The 16,541-nt window shown below is 42.3% G+C and overlaps 1 protein-coding gene across 2 annotated transcripts in view; it reads right to left on the reverse strand.

Moving 5' to 3' along the window:
* PLCB4 (phospholipase C beta 4) overlaps window positions 1-16,541 on the reverse strand; it is a 402,177-nt gene that overhangs the window by 143,592 nt on the left and 242,044 nt on the right. For both annotated transcript variants that reach the window (XM_029917446.1, XM_029917447.1), the window contains one exon: window positions 10,941-11,039. In XM_029917446.1, coding sequence (XP_029773306.1) covers window positions 10,941-11,024 — 84 coding nt within the window. In that variant the 5' untranslated portion in view covers window positions 11,025-11,039. The remainder of the gene's footprint in view (window positions 1-10,940; window positions 11,040-16,541) is intronic.

Below are 16,541 nucleotides of genomic sequence, written 5' to 3' on the forward strand. Positions count from 1 at the left end.
GAGAATTACAGAGAAACAGGAAAAGAAATGGAGAACCAGAAATCTAAAAACAAACTAATACTTGTATAGGGCCAAATGATGAGCTAAAAAGCAACTGCTTGAAACCGGAAGTATCATTACCGCCAAACCAACAGTTCTATTTAACATTATTTGTCTTCTGAGCAAGGTGTCTGCAAACTACAGCCTGTGGGTCAAATGCGGCTCGCCCCTGTTTTTGAAAATAAAATTTTACTGGAACATAGCCCATCCAGTTATTGATTGTCTGTGTTCTGTGGCTGCTTTGGTGCCACAGAGTATTTGTAACAGAGACTGTGTGGCTCATAAAACCTGAAATCTGTTAACAGCTAGTCCTTTACAGGAAAATTATGTTGACCGCTGTTCTTGGCCTTTCATCACAGGCTGACTGACCATATGAAGAATACCTAAGAGAACCGCGGTTGATTACAAAGACAGGCCAGACCTTCACCGCTCCCTGCAGCCAACCCCCTTGCAATGTAACTTATGCTCCTCCGCCATCAAGAGGTGGAGTCTATGTCCCCACTCTGGGCTGGCCGTGTGACTTGCAGGAGAATGCAGGAGAAACGTGGCTGACTCCAGACAACAAGTCCCAGGGCCAGCAGAAGGATGATAAATCAGGTGGACCAGAAATGAGACGGTCTCGCTAAGGGCCTGTGAAATCAGCCAGTCCCCAGTCATCCCAGAAGGCACTTGAGTGAGCCCAGCTTCGCCCCGCCTCGATGGCCGGCCCACAGAATCATGGACCATATGACTGAATGCTGTCCTAAGTCCCAGATGGGGATTGGAATACATCACCCCAAAATATGCTGCTTGGGCCTATGGAATATGTTGAATTGAAGATAACTGAGAATCAACAGATGCAGCAAGATGCCTTCTTGAATCTTCCTTTATCTTACTAAAAGCAGAAACTTTTGAGAAATGAAGGCTGCCAAAAATCCCCTCTCCAGGGAGTTTTACGGGCATAAAGACAGAAAGCTGCACCAAGATGAGTCTGCACAAACAAACCTTACTAAAATAACCCTCATCTTCCATTTGTTTCCCCATATATATTCACCTTCCCATAACTTACTGCCCCTAGAAGCCTAAATCCCCTTTTCCTTTGTCTAGTCACTTCTCCACAATTTATCATCTTTTGTTAAAATGGCATAAGAAACTTCTGAGTCTAAGCATTTCTTTGGGTTTTAATTGTCTGTGAAGCTCCTGTGCCTGTAAAAATATTAACATCAATGAATTTTGCATGCCTTTTCTCCTCTTCATCTGGGTTTTGTCAGCTTAATTTGCTACCCTCAGCCACTGAACCTAAGAGGGGAGAGCAAAGTTTTGCTCTGCTATACCATTAGGCTTTGATGCAGTTACACAGCAAAAGTTGATATAATTATTAACCAATCGCTGTCCTGTTAAACCCTTGTCTCTTCACATTCCTAACTCATGCCTTTCTTCTCTTTCAGACCTCACTGCTTCCTCCAGGTTTGATGTCATATCTCCTAGTGGGACTTCGAATCAGGCTCACACCTGTCCTCCTTGCCTTCCTGTAACTCTACATGCTGGTCAGTCAAGCCCACTGCCTCATGATTCCTCCTTGGGAAAACGGGCTCTTACAATTCCAACACTTTCAGACTTCCTCATCCCTGAATCCCTGGATGGATGCAGCCCACAGGATTTTCTGTGCCAGAAACCCCAACATCATCTTTTACATTCTTTATTCTCCCTCACCTTCTACCTACCAGGTTAGAAAACCCTCTAATTCATACTCATACCCAGCCTCTCCCCTTACTTCCCATGCATCCATTTGTTGGGTCCTTCAATCCCATCTCTACTCTCCCAGACTATTCACACTAGTCCAGCCATACCCACTTTCTAGTCTTCACTCAGACCCTACTCTTCCCTGCTGAAAACCCCACCAAAGGCTCCCAACGACTTCTAGGAACTGGTGCCAATGCCTTGGACTGGAAATGAAAGCCCATTTATGGTGTAGGTACTGCCCATCTGTAGCTTCAGCTCTTGCTCTCCACTACCCTCCCCTTTGCCCCAACTGGAAAAGCCACTTCCCCCATTCCACACCCCTGCTCTCACATGAGTTGTGGGCTCACCCCTCAACTCTGCACACTTTGAGCAGCCAGTTGACTCATCCACCAAGACTCAGCCCAAAGGGCGCCTGCTCTCTTAGGCATCCCAGATCAGCCCACTGCACCCAGTGCCCCTTCCGGCCTTCTCACACCACAAGAACACAACCCACTGCCTTCCTCATTACAACTTGACCTTGGAAGACAGCAGAGACGTGAGGGCAGCAGGGCCACATGCTTAGGGTGGGCAGTTCCAAAGGGACACAACTAGACTCAATTTGTTGGATAACAAAGTGATATCGGCATATTTTGGGTTTTGTTTTAAAGGTCCAATTCTAGGGCGCCTGGCTGACACGGTCAGTTGAATGCTCAGTTGCGGCTCAGGTTGTGATCCCAGAGCTGTGGGACCGAGTTCCATGCTCAACACATGTAGAGCCTGCTTAAGATCCACACCCCCACCTTGCCCCTCCCCTACCTGAGTGCGTGCCCTTTCTCAAAAAAAAAAAAAAAAAAATGTCCAAATCTAGTGGGGCCCAAAGTTTGAAGAAAGTGGGATTTATGGCAAGACAAGCAATTCCTGAACTGATATCCACTAGGCATATGTAGTAACAGGTTCCTTAGGATAAAAATGCAGAAATTATTCTCCATTGAACTCAACTCCCTACTTTTTCTCCACTTTCCCATCCCAAATTTGAAATTCTATTGGGTTTGGTTTTGTGATTGGCAATTTTAGGCTTTATTTTTTTTATTTTTTAGGCTTTAAATAATAGATGTATAAGCCTCAATTTCATGCACCATCAACGAACCATCAACACCACCTCCCACTGGGCTCTTAATCTTCTGGCTTTTCCTCCATCCAGTTCTCCTGCCACTTCCACTGTCCAGCACTTCCCTGCACTCCTACTGTGCTTCGGTAAAATTAACTTCTCTTTCAGTTTTGTCAATACTAATTACATGTTTTGTCTATCTTTTAAAAACGTTGAAAGTCTAATAAATAGGATTACCGTTACCTTCACGATGATTCTGTGATATCCTTCACTGCAAATACAAGTATTGTGCAAAACTCTGCTCTCTACTCTTTGAGGCTAATATCCTGACCTAAGCACAATTCATTTTAAATGATCCAGAACCTGGGAATAAGACCAGAAAAACGACTATATATCCTCTCGACACTATAGAGAGCATCATCTAAGAGGCCTACCCAAGGAGAATTTATTGCTTTAGAAGAATGTACTTTTGTTCAACCTTCTAGTTACTAATTTTTAGGGCCCAGATTCCTCGCAGATTTACCTAGATAAGTTGCAACTGTTTTCTGTTCCACAGACACGCACGTGATTTGAGTCTGGTAGGAAGGGCAACCAGCACGGGAGTTAGTTTTACTGCCTCACAGGACAGTAACCAGTTTTGTATCTACTGGACACAGCTTGTGTCCGCTTTCCTCTACTGACTATACATAGTTGACCTTGAACAGCATGGGTCCACTTATATGTGGATTTTTTTAATAAATGCAGTACTATAAATGTGTTTGCCTTAAGTTTTTAAAACATACTCATTTTTGAGAGAGAACAAATGGGGGAGAGGCAGAGAGAGAGGGAGACAGAGAATTCCAAGCAGGCTCCTCAATGTTACCTAATAGCAGGAAGCCCAACACAGGACTCAAACTCAGGAACCGTGAGATCATGATCTGAACAGAAATCAGGAGTCCATGTGTTCGACTGACTGAGCCCCCCAGGCGCCCCTCAGGATTTTTTTTTAAATGTTTTATTTATTTTTGATACAGAGCGAGACAGAGCATGAGAGGGGGAGGGTCAGAGAGAGAAGGAGACACAGAACTGGAAGCAGGCTCCAGGCTCTGAGCTAGCTGCCAGCACAGAGCCCGACGTGGGGCTCGAACCCACAAACGTGAGATCTGACCTGAGCCGAAGCCGGAGGCTTAACCGACTGAGCCACCCAGGCGCCCCGCCCCAGGATTTTCTTAATAATATTTTCTTCTCTAGCTTGATTTTAAGAATACAGTAGATAATACATATAACATACAAAATATTGTTAATCAACTGCTTACAGTATCAGTAAGGCTTCTAATCAACAGGGGGCTATCAGTGGTTAAGCTTGGGGGAGTCAAAAGCTATATGTGCATTTTTGACAGTATGGGAATCGGTGCCCCAACCTCTGAGTTGTTCAAGGGTTAACTGCACAATTTTTTTCCTCCAGTAATCTTAGAACTAGCTTTATCATCCTGCTAGTGTCCTTATTGAGGGGTTAAATAAATCTTGAAGCCAAAATACTTTCTATGAGGGTTGTGCTTTTAGTTTTTTTGAAAATTATATTTGGAAAACTCTTCACTTCACTGATGAACAGCCTGGGGTGTGTAGGCTGCCTGGGCCTTTTGGAGTTTCACTGCGTGGCCCTCGATGTGATTTCAGAGCTGTGCTGGAAAGAGGCCAAAGTCAGCCTGTCCCACTCAGCCCCACTTTAGTTGGTACTAATCCTGCACTTTGATACTCCCCTGGGTCTGGTAACTGCAGGAATGGTTTCCCTTATCCTGGAAGCGGCCGGAAGCACCTGACAGATTCCATACCTCTGTGTGTGTGTGTGTCTGTGTGTGTGTGTGTGTGTGTGTGTGTGTGTGTGTTAGGAAGGCGGCTGGGGGAGAAAGGGGAGAGGCTAGGATAAAGACCAAGCCTTTGCCAGAAAAAAGGGCTCCACCAGGGCTCCTTGCCTCAGTTATAATAAAGTCCCATGGGTGAGAAAAAGGGGTGGCCCCCACCCACAGACTTGTGATGCAGGAGGGTGGGGCCTCAGGTGAGTCATGTATAAAACACTTAAATCTCTGCTCAGGCTGCCACCAAGAAGAAATGGCTGCAGTAAACTGCAGATTCCAATGAAGTGAGAGCAGAAGTCGTTCTGTGTGTTGGGAAAGGAGGATGGTATTTTAAAATCCAGTTGTAGTTTGGACTTGTCTAGAACCGTGCTGTTCAATAAGATAGGCACCGGCCACGTGGAGTGAGGTGTGAGGTGTTATCAAAATTAAAAACCCAGTTCCCTCAATCCCACCAGCCACATTCTTTTTTTTTTTTTTAATGTTTATTTTTGAGAGACAGAGAGACAAAGTGCGAGCAGGGGAGGGGTAGAGAGAGAGGGAGACACAGAATCAGAAACAGGCTCCATCTGACAGCTCAGAGCCCGATGTGCGGCTCAAACTCACAGTCTGCGAGACTGTGACCTAAGCCAAAGTCAGACACTTAACCGACTCAGCCACCCAGGCTCACCGGCCGCATGTGAAGTGCTGGACAGCCACACAGGGTAACGGGCAATGCAGACAGAGACCACCTCTGTCAGGCAAAGCTCTGCTGGTGACCATTTATTTAGAAGGTCAACAGGATATTCTTCAGGATAAAGCTCTTTTAAATTTTAAGTACATACATTGCCCTTCAAGGTCATACAAACGTGAAGGTCTCACGAGGATCTGGCTCCCTTCTTACCTCAGACTCTCACTTCCAAACTGCTCAGGATAAGAAAGGACTATAATTTTCTGTTTTGCTTGTATGGCTTGAGAGGGAGAAAAAAATTATTTTTAATTTGGAGAATTTATAATGTGATAAATTAGAAAAAGAATCTGAGGGAGAGATTAAAAAAGAAAAGAGAGGCGCCTGGGTGGTTCAGTCGGTTGAGCATCTGACTCTTGATTTTAGCTCAGGTCGGATCCCAGGGTTGTGGGATGAAGTCCTGCATCGGGCTTGCGCGGAGCATGCAGCCTGAGGTTCTCTCTCTCTCTGCGCTCGTTCCTGCTCATGCACACTCTCTCAAAAGCGACAAAAGAAAAAGAAAACAAGAGAAACAGGAAACACATACCTTAGTGGAAAAGAGGGCAAAAGGAGAAGACAATGAGACACTCTGGCTAGGCTGGCTACTGAAATTTGTTCAGCGTGATCCCTGACGGTTAATCTTGAAGGGCACCCTGCTGTTGGCTCTGGTCCTCCTCTGCTACCACCAAATCCTAAACGAAAGTCTAGTTCATACAACACTCTTATTCTTGGGCTTTGATGATATATGCAAAGGATTTAGAGAGTGAAATAAACCAGAGCAGGGAACAGTCCTGGGAACGGAGAGGTAAGAAGGCACGGAGGATAGGAGTCACCACCAAGAGCTGTAGAAGCGTGTAGGAATTCTAGGAAAGACAGGGGAGGGCCTGGCATAGCCAGGGGATGGGGTCTTCAGCCTTTTAATAGGTTATTAAAGGAAAATCAGGAGACTGAGTTACCGACATTTGGGTTGCATGTGTTTTAAAAAGTACTATTTTCTCTCTCTCTCTTTGGCAATAGAAAAATCGCTGCTTTGTTTTTTTAAACCTTTTTTTGAAATCTGCTCTAAAGATTTAATAATAAGCATTCCTTAGGAAACGAAATACATTTTGCATTTAAGTAACTTATAAGTCAAGTAAAGTTACATAAAAAACAGATGGAGCAAGGGCGTGGGAATACAATTAAGAGGCCACCAGGCAGGCTGCTACCTTACACCATCTCTAACGATTTTGGCCACCTCAAAAGAAACACAGAAATAATAAAATAATGCATAAGTGCAGTTGCACTGATGACACTTACTGGCAAAATAGCATATACTTTAAAAATAGTGACTAGTTGGGGCGCCTGGGTGGCTCAGTCGGTTAAGCCTCCGGCTTCGGCTCAGGTCAGATCTCACGTTCGTGGGTTCGAGCCCCACGTCAGGCTCTGTGCTGACAGCCAGCTCAGAGCCTGGAGCCTGCTTCAGATTCTGTGTCTCCTTCTCTCTCTGCCCCTCCCCCTCTCATGCTCTGTCTCTCTCTGTATCAAAAATAAATAAAACATTAAAAAAAAAAGTTAAAAAAAAATAGTGACTAGTTAACACTGCTTTTTTTTTTTTTCTGACCTAGGGAGGGTTCGCCCACAGCTTGACACACTCCCCGGCCTTCTTTAAACAATATGTGGAACATAATTTCATATTTGGCTGACCCTTCAGGTCATTACGATAATGTTCGCTGTCCTATGGTGCTAAAGGCATTTATGCCCTTTCATAAACGGTCCCTTTGCTATGATGCTTTTGGGACGCTCAGGTTGTGTTTCCTCCAATTTCTGTTTTTCCCGCTTGCTATCAGCGGTCATACCTCACTGCTGTTCACACTCACAGTAGAAACAAACCTTTTCTGCTTGCATTTTACTGCCTTCAGTATTTTAGTGGCCGTGGCTCCAAAGAACTGAAGCTTACAGGATTGGGAAACAGTCATAAAAAGTGGCCACTCCAACTTGAAATACTGTGGCTTCCTTGTTTGATATGTTGTTATAAAGGGAGGCACTTAATTTATTAAACTTCTTTTTGCTGAAAATTTTGATATCACTTAATACTGAAGGCTGAGCTAGACTGTTTTCAGTTCATGTTCAAGATTCTGAGCTTTACCTTATTTTCAGAGGGACCTGGATGAAAAGAAGACACCTTTAGAAGCCCAGGTAATCAGTATTTTCTAAGTATGAGTGATGATTAATAACCAAAGAATATCACCCTGAGAATTAAAAATAATTCAAGCAATAACGAACCTCTAGTTCATCAAATCACATTTCACTCAATAAAGTGTAAAAATAGTCCCTTTTCCCCCTCTAATATGTTTCTGCTTATATGATGGTAGTCAAGATACTCAGCCAGTGATTATATTTAATCTCTTCAAAATGATCTTCTCTGAATTATTAGAAGCCATGCAGTGTATTTAAGTAATCTTATAGATTTCCAGTACTTGGGACGCTGTCTTCGGAAACTGCCAATCTTTGGGACACTCGGGTGAATTCAGGGAGTGGAGTCCCACCAGCTCCTAAGGAAGGGCAATGATGGGGCGCCTGGGTGGTTCAGTGGGTTAAGTGTCTGACTTTTGATTTCAGCTCAGGTCACGATCTCACAGTTTGTGAGCTTAGGCCCCTAACTGGGCTGTGCTGGCAGCATGGAGCCTGCTTGGGATTCTCTCTACTCCTCCCTTGTTCACACTGTCTCTGTGAAAATAAATCAATATGCTTTAAAAAAAAGGGGAGGGGAGGGGAGAGGAGGGAAGGGCAATGGCCATTATCTTAGTGACTCTAGTACCCAATCTCGACTTAGCTCACCTGCGAGAAGCACTTGTAAGTGTGTCGAAGCCAGTCCTTGGTTTCTGGGCCACATTGAGTGAAGTGGATAAAAGTAGCCAATTATAATAACAAACTTCGCATTAACCTTGAACTCTATAAAATTATTGATATTGGTCATTTTTTTATTTAAAAGAGGAAAAATGTCGTACGATTTATCCTAATACTTCGCATCTGTTGAGGTTCAGATCCCCACACAGACCTCAGCACTTCCCTTGTCAAGAAAGTAACAAACAACAAAACCAGACCATGCTAGAACCACTTCTAACTCAAATCCTTCCTAAGGCTACAACTACAGTGAGTTTGGCTGTTGCAGGTGTCCTGCTAGGCCCCTGAGAGAAAGATAAGTAAAATATGGTCTTTGACCTCAAAAAACTCAGAGTACAACAGGAGACATAAAAACAGTAAATAAAATGTGATCACAGTGAACAATATGCAAGGGTAGGTTAGTGGTGACACAAAGGAGTAATCAATTCGTATTGAATGGGTCAAGGAAGATATCAAAGAGGTGGAGATTTCTCAACCGGATTTTGAAGGGTGAGCAGGAGTTTGCCAGTCAAACTAAGAGGAGCAAGTGCATTTTGGAAAAAGGAACAGCATGCACAAAGCATGTGACAGAAAAGTATCTTGGAATTGTCAGGGGATTTTTATGGGATTTTTTTTATGGCAGAGAGTGTGTGTAGGAGACTGGTGGGAAATGAGTCTGTAGAATGTGGAGGAGCCAAATCATGCAAGGTCACTTTACTCCACAATAGGGAGTCGTGGAGGCATCTGAAATACAGCAGTAACAAGTTCTGATTTGTATTTTCAAAAGATTATGATTACATATGGAAGAGAAAAAAAAAAAAGAAAAAGAAATAGGAAAAAGACATAAAGAAAACTGCCCAAGACTTAATAGTGGTTGTCTCCAGGTGGCAGAATATTTTCTGTTTTTTCTTATAGCAGAATGTGACTAGCTGTTCCTTCTGGGAAGGATTAAAGTTTGTCATATAAATAGTTGTCACTTCAATATTTTAGTTCAATACTAGGAAGAGTAACCACATTGGGGCCCATCCTTTGCCTTTCTCAATTCTGTTTACTTACAAAGCAACCATGGCATAAATCTAGAGGGTATTACAATACACAGTTTGGAAAAATCAAGTGGACAAGTACTGAGTCATGCCAGCCCACAGACCTCATGAGAAGGCCCGACGATCAGAACCTCTGAGTGGGCCAGCACAATTAGCCACCACACACCCCACCAACTTCAAGAAGAACTAATTCTTTTTTTTTTTTTAATTTAAATCCAAGTTAGTTAACATATAGTGCAATACTGATTTCAGGAATCAAATTTAGTGATTCGTCCCTTACACATGACACCCAGTGCTCATCCCAACCAGTGTCCTCCTTAATGCCTGTCACCCACTTAGCCCCTCCCCACACCTGGCATCCCTCCAGCAACCCTCAGTTGTTCTCTGTGTTTAAGAGTCTTTTATGGTCTGCCTCCCTGTCTATTTTTATCTTATTTTTGCTTCCCTTTCCCTATGGTCATCTGTTTTGTATCTTAAATTCCACATATGAGTGAAATCATATGATACTGGTCTATCTCTGACTGACTTCACTTAGCATAATACATAGTTCCAGCCACATTTTTGCAAATGGCAAGATTTCATTCTTTTTGATTGCCAAGTAAGATTCCAGTATGTATATGTCCACACATATCCTTTATCCATTTGTCAGTCGATGAACATTTGGGCTCTTCCATAATTTAGCTACTATTGATAGCGCTGTTATAAACACTGGGGCGCATGTGCTCCTTCAGCATTTCTGCATCCTTTCGATAAATACCTAGTAGTACAATTACTGGGTTGTAGGGTAGTTCCATTTTTCATGTTTTGAGGAACCTCCGTACTGTTTTCCAGAGTGGTTGTACCAGTTTGCATTCTCACCAGGAGGGCAAAAGGGTTCCTCCTTCTCCACACAAGAGGAATTGATTCTGACTTTCGGTGAAGTCTTAACAAGTTTCACATTTCACTTTGCCTCAGAGGGAAAGCTTCATCACATTCTCTTCCCCAACTGACCTCAAATTCAAGTACAATCTAAGAAAAAAGATGCATCTATAATTGCTAATGAGGCTTCAATTCACTAACCTAAACTTTCTGAACAGATCGGTGGCCCCAAGCACCTGCTCTATAGCGGGTCTGGAGCCACTGCTGCCTTGCAAGGGCACAAACAATAAATGGTAGAAACAGGGGCATGCAAAGCTTGGTCCAATGGTTCTATATGAATGAAATGAGCAAAGCAAATGACTAGCACAAAGTCCAATCACCATTCTTTTTATAACAAATATAAAGTTTTATGTAGAAAGTCTGCCAAAAGCACTTCATTAAGCAAAGACTGTTACTACATGAAACCCATCTGTAAAACCAGGACAATAATAGCAACAACCTTATAAGGTTGTTGTGAAGAATTAAACAAACAATATACACAAGTGCTTAGAACACTGTCTGGCACAGAGTGAGCACTCAATAATTTATAGCATCATTATCATTATTATATCTGGCACACGGTAAGTGCTCAATAAATTACAGTATCATTATATCCCCTAACTTGCCTCTTTCCAACTTATAAATCTCAAAGATGCTCTTACTTATGTCAAAGATTGTTTACTCAATACTGTAATTAAAATGAAATAATTATAAGAATGTTTTGAGAGAAAAGATTAGTAACACTTCTTTACCTCTTCATATCTGTCAAAAACAGCTCCTTCTTGCAGAAAGGAAGGAACTTCCTTCTGCCAGTTAAATTCGTAAGGTTTGGCCATGATTATACTCAAGATCTAAAAATGAGAAAAGAATATCTCATTAGCATACAAAATTTGAAAACAAGTAAAGATCAAAGGTTAATCATGTTCTACGTTTATCAAAGCTCTTCTTCAGATGCATAGAATAAGCCCAAAATTGTCTCTCTTCCCTTCTTTCCTTCATCTGATTCCAACTTCGCTTCTCCTTGTCTCTAAACCTGGGGAAACATGGTTGACGCTTGAACAACATGGGTTTGAACTGGATGCATCCACTTACACAGGATTTTTTTTAAATAAACACAGCATAGTACTTTTTCTCTTAGGATTTTCCTAACATTTTCTTTTCTCTAGCTTACATTATTGTAGGAATACAGTATATACCATATGTAGCATACAAAATATGTGTTAACCAACTGTTTATGTTATTCCTAAGGCTTCTGGTCAACAGTAGGACATCAGTAGTTAAGTTTTGGTGGAGTCAAAAGTTAGTATGAAGTTTTGACCATGTGGAGAGGTGGAGCCCCTAACACCCATGTTGTTCAAGGGTCAACTATAATATCAACAAAGAGGTGATCAACCAGAGGTGATCATTTGGAAAGCTTCCCCTCCCTCTTCACAACATATAAAATAATAAGAGACATGTTTTAATCAGAAGGCATCAGATAAAAAAAGAAGCCATGAACCTGGCCCTATTTATAGAAGAGGTTCCAAAGGAGTGGGTGGTTACACAAGTCTACACTCCGAGCATGAGGGTGGTTGGATGGGCAGGAGTCGTCACCTTTCTTAGAAATAAAAAGTGGAAGCATTACACATCAAAACCTTGGTATGTCATATGTAGCCAAAAATAATTTTTAAATGATCAGTAAAAGTTAACTGCTTTCTGTGGTGCCTGGATGGCTCAGTTGGGTAAGCCTCCATCTCTTGATCTCGGCTCAGATCATGATGTCATAGTTCATGAATTTGAGCCCCACGGTGGGCTACTCACTGTCAGTGTGGAGCCTGCTTAGGGTTCTCTCACTCTCTCTGACCCTCCTCCACTTGTGCTTGCTCTTTCAAAATAAACTTTATGAAAAGTTAATTGCTTTCTGAATACTCATATATTAAACATTTGGCAAGTATTGGGGAGAGAGAAGGATGGGTGAAGAAAGAGAATGAGGAAGGGGTATAAATTCACATGGTTCATGATGACCAGGAGGTGCTGTTACAAAGATGGTAAGAAAGCACTAGAAGTATGTATAACTTTAAGCAACATATCTGGAAACCTATATAAAGTGGATGGGTTTTTCAAAGTTAAAATGCAGTCGACCCAAAAATGAAGAATAAACTGAACAGTGACCTTGGAAGAAACTGATAATATAAAAGAAGATTCGACCCAGAGAGGTTTACAGGTGAGTTCTATCAAATTTTCAAGGAAAAGGCAATCTGACATACCTACCACTCTTCTAGGACATAGAAACAAAGTTAAATTACTATCCGACTCATTTCACAAACAAGCCCCACGATTAAGTCCTGCCAATAACACCACAAGGTGGTTAACAAAACACCAACCAACCCCAGAGTTCAACTTTCACAGAGAGAAAATTATAAAACTTGAATAAATCTATCCCAGAATGTTGCTAAATGAAGAATTTAGGATATTTCATCACTGAAAGCAGATCAATGTAATTCACTAGCTAAAGAGATTAAGGACAGAAGTCTAGTATGTGCATATCCTAGCATACCTTAGAAGAGGAAGTCAATCTGAGTGTAAAAGGTCTCTGGCACATACCATCAAACACAAACAGGAAGCCCCAGGATGATATGAAATATGAACAGTGTGATACCATTTACCTAAATCCACAACTACAGAAGGACATGAATAGTGTAATACCACCTATGTAAATATACACAAGACAAACCCATATGTTTCTCTAGGTACCTATTTGTGTATATAAATAAGTAAATTATTAAAACATTTGGAAATTTATGACCCTACTACTTCTGGGGAGGACATAAAGATTGGGGCTGAAAATCAAGGTACCTTTTAGTGTGATCTCTGAGGTGGACGTTTTTATTATAGGAATATATTCTTGAATTTATGTGCTGCTTGGGTAAATAGGAAAGAATAAATATTTCACAAAAGGAAAACAAAGGTTGAAATCCTACAGATAGGCAGATGCAGTTATTCTTTAGTCCCAAAGAATTGAAAGCAGAAGAACGAACGACACAGTAGGTCACGTTTCAAGGTAGCTTCCTTACAATGGCAACTGTTGCTGTTTGAAGGAGGAATGACCCCATGACTCATCCGTGACCAGGCTAACATAGCTGGTGAAGGCACGAAGGTCATGCTAACCAGCCCTGCTGAGGCTGGCAGCAGCCCTACGTTAATCTGCACCAAGGCTTTCCTTGTAAATAAAGCCAAGACAACGAACCAGGCAGCAGACAATGGGAGAAGGGAGAGATGCTTTGTCCTGGCTCTGACTCTGTCTGCCCCCAAATGACTGTAATTGGGACTCTCTTCCTAATTTTCTCTGTTCTGATCAGTTTGTCTTTCTCTGTGTCTGCCATGTCTATTTCTCAGTGTCTGTATTGGGGATAGAAACACACACACACACACACACACACACACACACACACACACACACAGGACCCCTTCACTCAAGGTATCTTAGAAACAAGCTTCTGGTGCAATGGTGTGCATTCATGCTTTCTATGCCATAAAATAGATCTGCAGAGCAATACAGACTTGCAGACCCTCCCCCCCCCGCAGGCTATCATGGACATGTTATTCAGTGATTTATAACAAGAATTATCTGTAACAAGAATAATCAGCAAGATAATCAAGGGACTAAGCCATAGCATTAAAGAATGATGAAAAAACTCCATGGTCAGCCGGACTTCAGAAACCAGTAGGCAGATCACTTCTCCTTGGCAGAGTTTTATGTGTTTCCCATCATCTTCTCACTCTAGCCAACCATCTCTTTTAAGATTTCCCTTCGTTTTTATTTTAAAGAAAATAGTAATGAGAGGCTTCTGATATAAAATGCTCATATCACAAATGAAAAGAAAGCTTATATCAACTTCCGTCACCATTCTTTGGTTTAACTGGTTCTCCAAGGACCTTCTCAGTGAAAGGGCACACGACGTAGTCCTCAGGACATGATGTCTCTCAGATTTCATTACTGTCTTCACCACTAAAATATTCATCTCTACCTTGTTTCCAATTTCATCAGAATGGTCTCAGTGTGGGAAGGACTTGAGTGGGGGCTGATGGAAAGGTGGCATTTTTGACCTTAATCTCTAAAGAGATCTGCAACGGTGGTGGTAGCTCATTTCACTGCTTCCTTTTTCAGAGCTCTGGGGTTCTGAACAAGGTAAGAGGCAATTTTCACAAAATGACACTGGAATACTCTGAATCTTCCCAACTTTAAACTGGCAGGCAAGGGCGGTTCTTTACATGGCCTATGAAATACTTTATTGGGCTCAACATTAGGGGCAGCGGCTGGCTTATTTTATGTAGATGGTACAACTCTGACCTACAGACTCAAAAAGTTGGCTAAGCCTTTAACAGCAGTTTGATATAGGTAATTGATTTTAAAATGGGAACAAATGAAGGTACATGTTTCAGTCCAATCGACTCCAGAGAAAGTTAAAAGGATAGCTACTTATTTTAAAAGGCAAGGGGCGGTGGGGGTAATGGCTACTCTATAACTATGTCCTTCTTGAAACCATCTCAAAGCTCCACCTACCAGCTAACTGATAAAAAAGAACTGCTTTCTCTTGGACATGCCAAAGCCTCCTCTTCTCAAATTCTCTGGCTTGCCCTCTAACATCTCACAAGACACTTCAAGGATCAGTCTCCTCCTCCACCTCCCTAGAGCACCGCCTCTCCATACCCAGCTCCCAGGAAAGGGTCCTCCTTCACCTGGAAGGACACAGGAAGTGAAGGAGAATTTACACAAAGAATGGATATATAACTGGGCACCTTTTCCAGAGTAAACACTGGAGTGAGCAGCCATTGGAAGGAGGCCAGTGGGCTTTTAAATAGTCTCATTGTTTCTCAATTCTTATGCAACTGTAAGAGATTAGCTTTGCACTGGCTGCAGAGGAAAAGCTCTCTGGACTGTGGAGGGGACAAGAAAGGAGGGGAGCCCTTGGGGCGCCTGGGTGGCTCAGTCTGTTAAGTGTCTGACTTCCGCTCAGGTCATGATCTCGCTATTTGTGGGTTTAAGCCCTGCATCAGGTGCTGTGCTGACAGCTCAGAGCCTGAAGCCTCCTTTGGATTCTGAGTCTTCCTCTCTCTCTGGCCCTCCCATGTTCATGCTCTGTTTCTGTGTCTCAATAATAAATAAAAATATTTTAAAAATTAAAAAAAAAAGAAAGGAGGGAGTCCTAGATGGACTTGCTTCATAGCAAGTGGTAAAAAGCTCCTAAAGAAGATGAGGAGAAATTGAAAATGTTAGTATGAGGTCAACAAGGGAGCTCAGGCAGACTATAGGGACCAAAATATTCAAGTAAGACATGCACACTACGCATGAAGATGACCTTCTAGCCATTCATCCATTCAGCTGAGAAATGAGGAAGAACAGCTCTTTATTTGTTGGCCAACTCTGCCCTGCATCTTTAAATCTGCTGTCTTGTCTCTCTGGCTCGACCTGAAGGGTGGTCTTCAAGCCTTATGAGACCTCAGCTATCCCAGGTAGGCTAGATCAACTAACTATGGAGTCAACTCTGCCAATCCCCCACCCCCTCCTCCTGACAAGGTGGGTCAAAACTTTGGTAAAGAGTTTTTTGTTTCTGGACATATCCCAACAGAAGGAAGTACATGAAATCAGGTATATTTAAGGTCCTGGGTATGGCAGGCTGAAAAATGGCCCCCCAAAGATACCACATCCTAATCTCTGAAATCTGAGTGTTCCCTTACATGGCAAAAAAAAAAAAAAAGACTTGGTAAATGCGATTAAGTTAAGGATCTTGAGATGGGGAGGTTATCTTGGATTACCCAAGTGGGCCCCAAATGCAGTCTTAAGTGTCCTCATAAAAGGGAAGAAGAGGGAAATGTAACACACAGAAGAAGATGATGCAATGTGACCACAAAAACAGAGACTAGAGAGATGTCACCACAAGCCAAGGAGTGTTGAAAGAGAAAGTTTCAACAGGAAGTTCAAAGAGTCAAGAGATGGATTCTCCCCTTTCACCTGGAAAAAGGTGCCCTGCAAACACCTTCATTTCAGACTTCTGGCCTCCAGAACCATGAGAGAATAAATTTCTGTTGTTTTCAAACACGAGTTTGTGGTAATTTTTTGGCAGCAACCCAAGGAAAGGAATAAAGATACTTCTGCAGACATCTTTCCCAGGATCCCAGGGTCTTTTAATAATTGTGCACCTTCGCAATAAATACAAACTTGAAATAAACCTTGCAGCTTCCCCCAAATCAACCAAGTCTGTCTCCATTTTTTGTTTCTATTTGTGAACAAATGAATCTGTTGCTTCAACAACGAATTACTTGCTTTCACATAACATACAGCTCTCAAACAAAAATGCACCACAGCTCACATG

Source organism: Suricata suricatta, chromosome 12 (assembly GCF_006229205.1).
Source record: "Suricata suricatta isolate VVHF042 chromosome 12, meerkat_22Aug2017_6uvM2_HiC, whole genome shotgun sequence".
Lineage (NCBI taxonomy): Eukaryota > Metazoa > Chordata > Mammalia > Carnivora > Herpestidae > Suricata > Suricata suricatta.